At 47.4% G+C, this 12,549-nt stretch overlaps 1 protein-coding gene across 5 annotated transcripts in view; it reads right to left on the reverse strand.

Annotated features, from left to right (window-relative positions):
* The window catches only part of MYO1C (myosin IC), a 365,885-nt gene that overhangs the window by 74,806 nt on the left and 278,530 nt on the right, over positions 1-12,549 (reverse strand). For all 5 annotated transcript variants that reach the window (XM_069226100.1, XM_069226102.1, XM_069226099.1 and 2 more), the window contains exon 11: positions 5,838-5,920. In XM_069226100.1, coding sequence (XP_069082201.1) covers positions 5,838-5,920 — 83 coding nt within the window. The remainder of the gene's footprint in view (positions 1-5,837; positions 5,921-12,549) is intronic.

The following is a 12,549-nucleotide window of genomic DNA, read 5'->3' on the forward strand; positions in this document are numbered from 1 at the left end:
TCCTTGCACCATTCTGCAAGAACAATGTTCCAAAGGCCAACATCCTGACCAGTGGCGTTTCTGAAACCATGGCTAGCTTTTCCTAACCATAAAAAAACAAACAAAAAAAATCAGCAGATATCATTGAGGAATGCGGAGTCTTGGTAGGAGTACACAGCTGGAGTGTATCACTAACGTTAGTGGGGTTGCAGTATCACAGGGGCTTTCGGTCAGGCAACGTACCTCAAACATCACTCAACTGGGTACTGGAAGCCAACAAAACAGTGAATTGCTAGAGTAACAAGAGGCAATTTACTGTAGCTCACATGCAGAGGAGACATAAGGGACCCATCATGAAACGACTACAACAAGTAGGGGTTGGGGCCAAGGCACTGAAGTTGCTTCACTCTTTTCTTACTGAGAGGCAGCAGCTAGTTAGCTGTGGTCAGTTTAGGGCTAAGGCATTCAGTTTACCGTCTGGGGTGCCACATAGTTCCTCACTCAGTCCCACACTTTTTAACTTGTATGTCTCCCCACTGGCAGCCTTAGTGACATCCTTTGGATTCCAGGTTCTGTCGTGCTGATGACACACAAATTATAGTGTTGCTTGCCAACAATCTATCTGAGACGGCAGCACAAGTTAAATTATGCATGGCAGCTGTGAGCAGCTGGATGAGGGATCCTTTCCTTAAACTAAACGCTGAAAAGATTGAAGTTATGGTCTTTGGAGCCCAGCACTCTACCTGGTCTGAGCTGTGTAGGAAGCTGGCTCTTTGCACTGTATATCTCATTTTGACATACTGTATAGAGTCCAGGGGTTGCCTTATAATTGGACAGGGGCTTGCTCTAACAATCCCAAAGTGCTCTTTTTAGGGGGTAGTGTGGTCGAGCAGTCTTAGGGCTTATCAGAGAGGAGCACTAGAAATCTGCATACACACACACACACAGTCAATTAATGAGACACACGACTCAAGAAGATTTACACCAAATTACAAAAATAACAAGTATCTTTATATATGTTTTGACAACATAATCAATACGATTAGGTGAGTACATTTTGCGAGTTTTGCAAAGTCATGGAATTTCTGGAAGCTGCAATGTTATCCTATGGAGAAAAAACAAAGATGGTAAAACAGGTACAGTACAATGACCTACAAGGTGAATCTCCTGGACTGTAGGTAAGTATTGGTCCGGGGTCAGGACCACATGAACAGGTCACACTGGTGGCAAGGGAGGGACCGTGTGCAGAGATGTAGTATGGTATTGGGTGCCCAATGTTACTCTAAGGGAATCGGTCCGGTCGAAAAGATGCAGCAGCAGCAGGTGAGGACTTGGGATCCAGTCAGGAGGAATCAACATGTGGGTTCCAATCTGGAGATGTCGGGGATCAGGGGACATCTTCTGGCCTCTTCTCCACGGGCCAGGGGTGATGGGTCCAGAGGTGTCCTGAGGCGTCTGTTTTTTCTCCACCTGAACATTCGCAGCTAATAAGGCCTGCGTGCACAGGCTACGTCGGTGAGTCCACAGTGGGCAAATCCAAGGTGGAATGTCTCTCAAGGGCTAGGGTACCACACTGGTACCGATGGCCCACTTCAACTCGGGCTAGGCAGCACGGGTGCAGTGGTGCTTTCCGGTGTTGCATTGTCTGTGGTCCGGATTCCTCACAGTTGTCCTGGAGTGCCTGTAAGATGCGGGGAAGCAGCTCCACTGCTCCACGGGCGTTCTTGGGTCTATGTTAAAGGCAGGCAGGCCTCCCAGGCTTTGGAGGCACAGCAGCTTGCCGGACAATTCAACTTTGGCGGAAATCGGAAGGATCAATAGACAGGGTGGTAGAGCTGGGACCAAATCAGGTGCGTCTGTCACTTGCTTTGCTTTTGCTGCTCTTGTGTGTCCTTCTTTGTAGGTCAACAGGAATCTGATTTCCTGATGCCAGGGTCTCCCCTAAATACTGAATGTAGGAATGTTTTGGGGGGTGTAGGGTAGTAGCCAATGGGCTTATAAAGGGTCACTACATCCCCTATATGACCACTTCCTGTGGGAAGTAGGCATAACCCTGTCCCTGAGTTCCTAAATCTGCCAACACCAAGAAGGCAGATTTCTAAATATTGTGTCCACATCGGGCAGCTCACTTTAAGGGGGGGCCTGACCTGGGGGGTGGAAACACTTCTCTCAATACTAAATTTCCTGCTCGTCCCGGTGTCAAGTGGGCCCTAGTGCAGAGGGGTTGGCATCACTCTTGTGAGTGAAGCCAGATCTGCATACCAAGGGTGGTGGGCTTTGTTAAAGCCCTGGCCTTAGAATGCAGAGTCGCAGGTCATGCCATTGGGTGAGTTGTGTAAGTACCTCTCCCAGAGCAGGCTTGGTTTATGACCGCCCCAGGGGCAAAGGCTCTCACCCTTGGGGGTCAAACTTCTGTCTGGTAGCAGCAGGCTGGCTAAAACTGGTCGTTCACACAGTGGTAGATGGTAGGTTTTCAGGGAGCACCTCTAAAATGCCCTCTGGGTGCATGTTTTAATAAACCTATCACTAGCATCAGTGAGGGTTTATCAATATGAGATGTTTGATACCAAACATCCCTATTTTCAGTGAAGCCGTCATGTAGCTGGGGAATTCGTATTGACCAGTATCCAGCACATGTACTTAAAAATAGCTTCTGTGTTCACTCACTAGGTCTAAGAATCGACAAAGACATAGCAGGAGCACATCTGCTTGTGCAGGTATGTCCTCAAAGGTATTATAATGCACCCTGCCTTAGGAATGCAAGGCCTACTGTAGGGGTGACTTACAATTATTACATGTAGTGTTTAGGTAACGTGGCACACATTCTGTGTCTCATGTCGTCTTTTCACTTTTAGCTGCTCAAAGACATGCACCCTGGAATGGCAGTCTGCTTGTGCTAGGTGAGGGGTCCCTGAGGATGGCACAAACCATGCTGCTGCCCTCAGGTTCCTCTATGGTATCCAGGTCCTAGATACCACGGGTACCAGTTACTAGGGAATTACAGGGGGTGCCAAAGGTATCGTCAAATGAGGAACAATTGCACAGTTTTAGGGAAAGAGGTCTGGCACTGGGGACCTGGTTAGCAGAAATCCAGTGCACTTTCGGTCAAAACTGTATCAAATACCAGGCAAAAAGTGGGTGTGGCCATGTCAATAAGCATTTGCAATGCAACTGACTCACATTAAGTCGAGTTAGAGCGATTTGTGTTATAAACTCCTAACCGGACTTTTCTTGCCACATTAAATGGGGGGAAAAAAAAGAGTGTGAAACATACAGCGCAATTGTGCTGCGAAATAAAGAGAAAAAGTAGTCCAGAAAACATGGAGCCTCATATGTTTCCAGTAGTTTACCGGTGCTTTCAAGGAGGGCTAAACACTGGAAAAGGCATGACGTATGCATGCTTTTCACAAATTAAAACAAGCAGATTTTAAAAGGCAAGTCCACGAACCAATAAAAGTGACTGATGTAACATGGGCGTGGTTAAAATCCCCCTAAATAGAGATTAGAAGAGGGACGAAGTGCTTTGCGCCTGCCCCTAAAAAGGGGCACTTTCCTACAAGCTATGGTGGCAGGAATCCTGCAGGCCTCCTCTAAACCTGTGGAGTCGGTAAAGAACCTTGGGATTTTGTTAGACACTTCCCACAACTTAAACTTGCAGATATTAAATTCCTAAAGAATATTTTTCTGTTTATTCCAGAGGAACTTCGCAAGTCAGTAGCTATTGCACTGATCACCTCGCATTATCCCTCAATATAAACAGTGCCTCCTTGAACAAACTCCAGATAGTTCAAAATGCTGCTGCATGCCTAATATTGAACAGCCTGACATTTTTCTCAGTAAAGGAAAGCCTGCATAGTCTGCATTGGCTTCCTGTCACGAAACAGGTGATGTTCAAAGCATTGAGCACACTCCATTTAGCCTTACCCTAAAAGGGCTCCCTAGCGGTTAGGTCATTTTTCCACTGGTACAGACAGTCTAGATCTTTAAGATCAGCCTCAATTAGGAAAGTCACTATTCTGAAATTTTGAAAGTCTAGATGGGAAGCACTCTCCTCTCTGTTGCTGCCGCCAGACTATGGAACACAATGCCAACCCACACTGTAGAGATCGACTCTTTGGCTTCTTTTAGAAAAAAACTTAAAGACTTGGCATCTTACCTTGCAGATCAGTTCTGTTCCCTGGCCTGTCTGACTATGTTCCTTCATCTTCCCGGTGTTTCTGCCTTTAGTTTCTCATGTTCTTGGGGTGGGCTTTCCCACAGATGGGGTTCTGGCGTTCATCTGACTCAGTGCCTTGATACCTTCAGGTTTTGACTGCGATATAAGTCTTTTGTTTCATTTAATTTCACTGCCGACTAAGCACTTTATCACCAGCTTGCAGGAATGATACATACATAGAAAGGGACAAAGGTGATGGATGGTGAGTCCCTGTGAAGAAAGACCATTTAGGGAAAGAAGTACTAGTGTTACAATGGTGAGGTGCTTGTTCTTAGTTATATGCCAAGTGCCCTTTCATTCCAAGAACTTGAGAAGGCTTCCAATGCACGAAAACCATGTTGGATGGCAATTGTGATAATCAGCATGGACTTCACAAAGAGGTTTTATGACATGACCTGCTCTACATGACTGTTCCCTTTGTTTGAGAGTGAGCCCTTGAGGCTGCTTTGCAGATTACATCCAATGGACCATGTTTCTGGAAAACCACGGCTGGACACTGCTTTGGTCGTAAATGTCAGTAAGGGAGAAGAGCCCTATATTTTTTGGAAAGGCAAAATGAGACACATGAAGGTTCATACTGTGTCACACTAGGTTACTAATCTTAAACAAGCAAACAAGTGGGATTTACTGAAGATGGACCAGCAAATACTTTGATAGCTGTTCCAATGAGCTCAGCCCCTCAGCCCCCTTAATAATCAAACTGTGTGTTTTCAGCCACAGCAAAGCACACTATCCCACACTCCCCATCACAAGACAAGAGTTGCCTCTGTCCCTCTGAATATCTTGTATTTCTGAAGACTAGGAAGCTAAGTTTGCAACGTTTAAAAAGTCTTCCAAGAAGATCATTAGCAGAGGCCCTTAGAAGCCCACTGTCCGAATTCCTGTTGAGCCTGTTGTACCTGAGAGAGTGTGCACAAGTTCAGGGCACAGCCGCCAAGCACGGAATACTGTGTGCTAATATACACAGCAATGCAGTGAGTGTGTCAACAATGGCACCAAATCTATGCACTCCTTTGTTGGTACGTTCAACTCTTTTAGGGTACCTCAGGTACCAATACCGACATGTATTGTCTGTACAATAATAAGGCATATTGAATTGGATTAATCGGGGTTTCACATCACATTTTGGTTGATCCAACAATTAGGCCACAGCACTTTAAAACCACTGCTTACCTAAAGACGTGGAGAACAATGCACTCTATGACGTGAAAAGATCACTCCTGAGAGAGCCAGATGACCACTATGAAGTTGTCACTGGTGAGATATGCTCTCTAAAGTGATAAAGACATGTAAATAAAGTATGAGGATAAAAATAATCTCATTGCATGAGGGCAAAGACAGAGAGTGGAAGCAACACTATGTATGGGGAGCTAAAAGTACAAGCTACAGGTGAATGGCAGGTACACAGTGTGCTGGGGAGAAGCAGGGACATAGTGTACATGGAATGAGCAGGAACCCTGTATATATCAGGGACAGATACACACTGCACAAGGAGGCAGAAGGTTTAAATTACACACTGGAGGAGCAGATACACATTGTATACAGAAGGTAGACAGCTAAGTATACTTTAGTAATTGAGTCAATCTCACTTCTAATATCTCATGTCAGGAGTGAAAAAGGTTCCATTCTAGGTAACACTCACCTGTTGTGCTGAAAGACTTCAAAGCCATAAATATCTAGCAGTCCAATGACAGAAGCTGATCCCCTGCTGCGGTGTTCCTCCTCCTAAACAACAGACAGAAGAGGCGTGTCAGCTGATCTGCAATACCATCTCTTGTGTGTGGAGGACTGGGGAAGTATAACCCCCGGACTAAGGCAGGATAGCACACCTTGAATGTGGAAGTGGGATTTTTTGTAGTGAATGCCATCCGAGGGCTGGGATTGGACTCGCATGAGCTAAGGGCGTATGTGCTAGTGAAAGACATCAAACGGGGAACATCAAACGGGGGCTGTGGATTGGTGACATCATTGGTGGAAACACAACTCCTAAGATTAAGCAGCAGCACTCTTTACAGGAGTTAAAACAAAAAAAACAGAAATTTATATCAACTGCAACTGTAATTTTTCATCAGATATAAACACTAAAAGGAGCATTAAAAACAGAAAAACTTAATGACTGACTTTAATCTCCCGATATAAATGTCAAAGTACTTGAGTTCAATGAAATAATAGCACAGAACCCTGGGGTAAACCACCAAAGCTGTGCAAAGGAAACATACAACTCGGTCTCCATGAGTTTTAGGTGGTTTAGGACACCACAAATGGACTAGTTAAGCTCCATACCTGGACTAAGAGAACATTTGGAAGAGGTGGAGTCCACGGTTGGTTGAAAGCATGATTTGGACGACAATGTGCTGATTCTGGATGTCATTCTAGCCAGTGGGAGATCGAGTTTGTGTAGGACAACACATCTAGTACAGGAGAAAGTTAGCGCATTGAAGAGACCAACCCTGAGTTGACACTGTAAGAGTACACTGTGAGAGGAATCCAATTCCTTGTTTTTAAGGTAGGGCAGTGGAGTTCCCACATTTGGGTTGTAGGGGAATTTGAACTGGAAAGGGCAATCACACATGGTGTAAGGCAATACACTTGGGCTGATGGAGGATGCAGGGCAGCAGGACTTTGAGGAGGACAATATACTTGGAAAGGTGGTCTGTGAGCTTGTGATGGGTTGCAGTTGCTGTAGAATTTGACATGGGTAAGTGAAATGTCTGGAATTGTGAGCATGGTTGGTAGAGGAGAGCACAATTGGAGTGGAGGAGTGGAATCTGGTGAATCTATACCACAAGATGAGTGTGAGCTGGTGAAGGACACAAAACTAATACTATTATGTTTACTGTTGTTTAACTCTGACTGAAATATGACTGACAACATCAATGCTAGCATGAGGTTTGGCAATGACTTCTAATTTTGGGTCCAAAGAATTTCAAAAGTCATAAAATAATTTTCAATCCCCTTCACTTAGGTTTCTGGAAAAGCACTGAACTGTTGCTTCTCTTCTATTCCAACACAATGCTTACACCAGCCCCTCAGTTGCATTGGGCTCCTCCAATACGGCATTTGCTACCCATTGGACCAGTTATCAAATTATTGTTTATTCCACAGTGTGAATTCCTTTATCTTATACTGTGATGGCATTTGCTTAGAAAAGCGGTATCTGCAGCTTGTATCATATCGAACTTGCACAACAGAACACAACTACTCTTCACAAGATTCCGGAGGTAGTAATAGTGGAAGCTGTATATTGTAAAATGCCCTTTTTGGATAGTCACCCCACCCCACACTTTTTGCTGCTTGATGCTGTTGCTTTTGACCCGAAAGAGTACTGAGGCCTGCTAACCAGAGTCCAGTACCAGTGATCTTTCCCTTACATTGTATTGAAATTTTGCAAACCCAATTGGCAATGCCTTTACCACCCCTGTAAAGCCCTAGTAAATGGTACCAGTGGTACTCAGGGCAGGGGTGGTAAAGGGGTCACCAGGGCTGCAGCACTGATTGTGCTACCCTTCATGACCCGAGTAAAGGTAAACTTGCAGAGCTGCCATGTCAGCCTGCATGAGCAGCTTGTCTGTTAGAGTTTGACTCTGCCCACACCAACTGCAAACAAAGTCCATTCACTGAACATAGCACAGGCCAGTCACATCTAAGGTAGGCCTCCTACAGCACATGAGGCAGGGTGCACTGTGTTAGGATAGCATATATGGCCCTGTGGCAGCATTCAAAACTCAATGCTATCGCAAGTGACTGGCGGGACATAGGATAACATGGCCAGATGTCCAGCTCAATGATAGTCGGCCGATTTTCCCTGTGTTTGGTGACAAACACTGTAGTTTTTAACCCTGAGCATGGTTCTTGTGCCCAGGAGTAGCTAGCATGTACCCTGGTGGCGTCCTTAGAATATGCCCACCAAAATACCAGCTTTCTGTTGCTTTGGCAGGCTCTCCTGGGCCATTTTCTGCCAAGACAAGAGTCTGCCCTCCTACTGGTCATGCTAACACTTCCCCCAGGGCAGACACAAAGGACCCGGGCAGGAAGGAGATCACACCGGCTTCCTTCTAGGATGGCTAGTGTTTATAGTAATCAAGGCGGTGAGCCTCAGGCTTCACTGCTCTTGACATGTAATATCTTGTCCCTCACTCACGGACAAAGCCCTTCCCGCCCTGTCCAGGCTGAAAGGTGGAAAAACTAGTGATGCAGGAGGCATACACCTCCAAAAGGCTAGCCACACCTTTAGAGTGGGCTAGGAGGTCTGTACAGCAGGGGGAAGGTTCTGCCACATAGGCAAACCTTGGAATTAGTGGGTTCTGGGTAGAAAAGTGGTGTGCTCCCGCAGGAAGTCATCATGCCAGGGGCGGAATAGCCGCAGGGACCAATAGCCCCTTGGCCACTGTCCCTCACACCCTTAATGCCTGCAAACCAGGATTTAAGGGGTTCCCCTGGCACCAGAACCTCAGTTCTGATTTTGAAATCGAGAAGAGGCACAAAGAAGACGCCATCACTGACAAGAGGACTTGGAACTTCGCAGCCGTGCAAAGACAGGGCACTTAAGTGCCCTGAGGAGACCATAAACTGGAACTGTGTGATCGAAGTGTGCCTGTGGGAAAACTCATTACTCCCAGCAAGAGGGACACCAGTGGAATCCAGAAAGAAAAGCAGGCTCCCCTGACTGGTGGGACCAGTCACCTGCAGAAGAATGCGTCACAGGAAGTGCAACCCATCGGGCCCCTCTTGAGTGAGCCCAAAGAAAGTCAGTGACCTGCACTGCAAGAGTTGTAGAGAGGCTCTCTTCAAGCTTCGAGCCACTGCTCCTTACCAGACAACCTCCAGCCAATGAAATAATGGCAGACTACTTTTGCCGCTGCCAAGGCAGTGCGGTAACCGACCCCATCTCAGACATCACCAACTCCAGAGTAGTTGCCAGCATAGAGACCAACATAGGCAACTACCACACTCCTGAGATCCGCATCCTGAAGGAGGCGACTTCGAGAGAAGTGGCAAAGCAACTTTAGCACAACTCTCCCGTGATTGACCGCTGAAAGGCTACCATTGCATTCAGAGCCCCCGGACATGGTAGTGGAGATTTGGAAACCAAATCCCTGGACCCCAAAGGCCTCTACTCTCTGAGGGTAGAGTGTAGCTCCATCCCCAAGTGTGCTTTGGTCAAGTGCAGCAATTATGACAGCGCCTGCAGATCCTGTCAGCACCAAGGACAGCCAGAACGCCTCTGCACCCTTACTCCCTGGGCAAGATAACAAGATACTGTATGTTGAGCCTTGGTCTAGTGACCCCCTGTAAGGAAATGCCTCCTTGGCATGGTTACCCCCTGACTTTTTGCCTTTGCTGATGCTATGTTTTGAATTGAAAGTGTGCGGAGGCCTGCTAACCAGGCCCCAGCACCAGTGTTCTTTCCCTAACCTGTACTTTTGTTTACACAATTGGCACACCCTGGCATCCAGGTAAGACCCTTGTAACTGGTACCCCTGGTACCCCTGGTACCAAGGGCCCTGATGCCAGGGAAGGTCTCTAAGGGCTGCAGCATATCTTATGCCACCCTGGGGACCCCTCACTCAGCACAGACACACTGCTTGCCAGCTTGTGTGTGCTAGTGAGGACAAAACAAGTAAGTGGACATGGCACTCCCCTCAGGGTGCCATGCCAACCTCACACTGCCTATGCAGTATAGATAAGTCACCCCTCTAGCAGGCCTTACAGCCCTAAGGCAGGGTGCACTATACCATAGGTGAGGGCACCAGTGCATGAGCACTGTGCCCCTACAGTGTCTAAGCCAAACCTTAGACATTGTAAGTGCAGGGTAGCCATAAGAGTATATGGTCTGGGAGTCTGTCAAACACAAATTCCACAGTACCATAATGGCTACACTGAAAACTGGGAAGTTTGGTATCAAACTTCTCAGCACAATAAATGCACACTGATGCCAGTGTACATTTTATTGTAAAATACACCCCAGAGGGCACCTTAGAGGTGCCCCCTGAAACCTTAACCAACTACCTGTGTAGGCTGACTGGTTCCAGCAGCCTGCCACCCCCCGAGACATGTTGCTGGCCACATGGGGAGAGTGCCTTTGTCACTCTGTGGCCAGTAACAAAGCCTGCACTGGGTGGAGATGCTATCACCTCCCCCAGGCAGGAGCTGTAACACCTGGCGGTGAGCCTCAAAGACTCACCCCCTTTGTTCCAGCACCACAGGGCACTCCAGCTAGTGGAGTTGCCCGCCCCCTCTGGCCATGGCCCCACTTTTGGCGGCAAGACCGGAGGAAATAATGAGAATAACAAGGAGGAGTCACTGGCCAGTCAGGACAGCCCCTAAGGTGTCCTGAGCTGAAGTGACTAACTTTTAGAAATCCTCCATCTTGCAGATGGAGGATTCCCCCAATAGGGATAGGAATGTGACCCCCTCCCCTTGGGAGGAGGCACAAAGAGGGTGTACCCACCCTCAGGGCTAGTAGCCATTGGCTACTAACCCCCCAGACCTAAACACGCCGTTAAATTTAGTATTTAAGGGCTCCCCTAAACCTAAGAATTTAGATTCCTGCAACTTACGAAGAAGAGGACTGCTGAGCTGAAAACCCCTGCAGAGAAGACGGAGACACCAACTGCTTTGGCCCCAGCCCTACCGGCCTGTCTCACTCCTTCAGAAGAAAACTGCTCCAGCGACGCTTTCCCCAGGACCAGCGACCTCTGAATCCTCAGAGGACTGCCCTGCTTCCAAAAGACCAAGAAACTCCAGAGAACAGCGGCCCTGTTCAACAAAGAGTACAACTTTGTTTCCAGAGGAGCAGATTTAAAGACCCCTGCAATCCCCGCAAGAAGCGAGAGACTTGCAACACTGCACCCGGCGACCCCGACTCGACTGGTGGAGAAACAACGCTACAGGGAGGACCCCCCGGCGACTCCAAGACTGTGAGTAACCAAAGTTGTCCCCCCTGGGCCCCCACAGCGACGCCTGCAGAGGGAATCCCGAGGCTCCCCCTGACCGCGACTGCCTGACTCTGAAATCCCGACGCCTGGAAAAGACCCTGCACCCGCAGCCCCCAGGACCTGAAGGATCGGAACTCCAGTGCAGGAGTGACCCCCAGGAGGCCCTCTCCCTTGCCCAGGTGGTGGCTACCCCGAGGAGCCCCCCCCTTGCCTGCCTGCAACGCTGAAGAGACCCCTTGGTCTCCCACTGAAACCTATTGAAAACCCAACACATGTTTGTACACTGCACCCGGCCGCCCCCGTGCTGCTAAAGGTGTACTTTCTGTGCTGGCTTGTGTCCCCCCCGGTGCCCTACAAAAACCCCCCTGGTCTGCCCTCCGAAGACGCGGGTACTTACCTGCTGGCACCCCCTTCTCCATTGAAGCCTATGTGTTTTGGGCACCTCTTTGACCTCTGCACCTGACCAGCCCTGAGCTGCTGGTGTGGTGACTTTGGGGTTGCTCTGAACCCCCAAGGGTGGGCTACCTTGGACCCTAATTTGAACCCCGTAGGTGGTTTACTTACCTGCAAGAACTAACACTAACTTACCTCCCCCAGGAACTGTGAAAATTGCACTGTGTCCACTTTTAAAATAGCTATATGTGTTTTATGTGAAAAGTATATATGCTATTGTGATTATTCAAAGTTCCTAAAGTACCTACCTGCAATACCTGTCATTTGAAGTATTACATGTAAATCTTGAACCTGTGGTTCTTAAAATAAACTAAGAAAATATATTTTTCTATACAAAAACCTATTGGCCTGGAATTGTCTCTGAGTGTGTGTTCCTCATTTATTGCCTGTGTGTATGTACAACAAATGCTTAACACTACTCCTTTGATAAGCCTACTGCTCGACCACACTACCACAAAATAGAGCATTAGTATTATCTCTTTTTGCCACTATCTTACCTCTAAGGGGAACCCTTGGACTCTGGGCATGCTATTCCTTACTTTGAAATAGCAAATACAGAGCCAACTTCCTACACCCCCCAAGACTTTAACTCCTGGTGGATTGAACATAACTCAGCCCACAAGTGACAGATTGCACACTGTGCTTTCCCTCACTGACTCCAATGGTAACTGTGTGACAATAAAAGTGCATCTATTTTTTAGCGCTTCTAAAATCCACAACTCCCGTTGCACGCAAGATACAACGTTCGTTTTGGTGTCTAGATTAAGATAAACATCTGCTTTATTTTTTCTAAATTGGTGTCGGATTTCTTTCGAGTTGTGTCAATTACTTATCGTCCATGTGGGTGTTGTGAAATGCTTTACACGTGTTCCTCTAACTAGCTGGACTGCTCCTTGCCACTCTACCAGTTCTGACCTAAGGTTTACTGGTGTGAACCCAAGTTCCACTTCTAGGTAACTTGCT

Source organism: Pleurodeles waltl, chromosome 3_1 (assembly GCF_031143425.1).
Source record: "Pleurodeles waltl isolate 20211129_DDA chromosome 3_1, aPleWal1.hap1.20221129, whole genome shotgun sequence".
Taxonomy (NCBI): Eukaryota; Metazoa; Chordata; class Amphibia; order Caudata; family Salamandridae; genus Pleurodeles; species Pleurodeles waltl.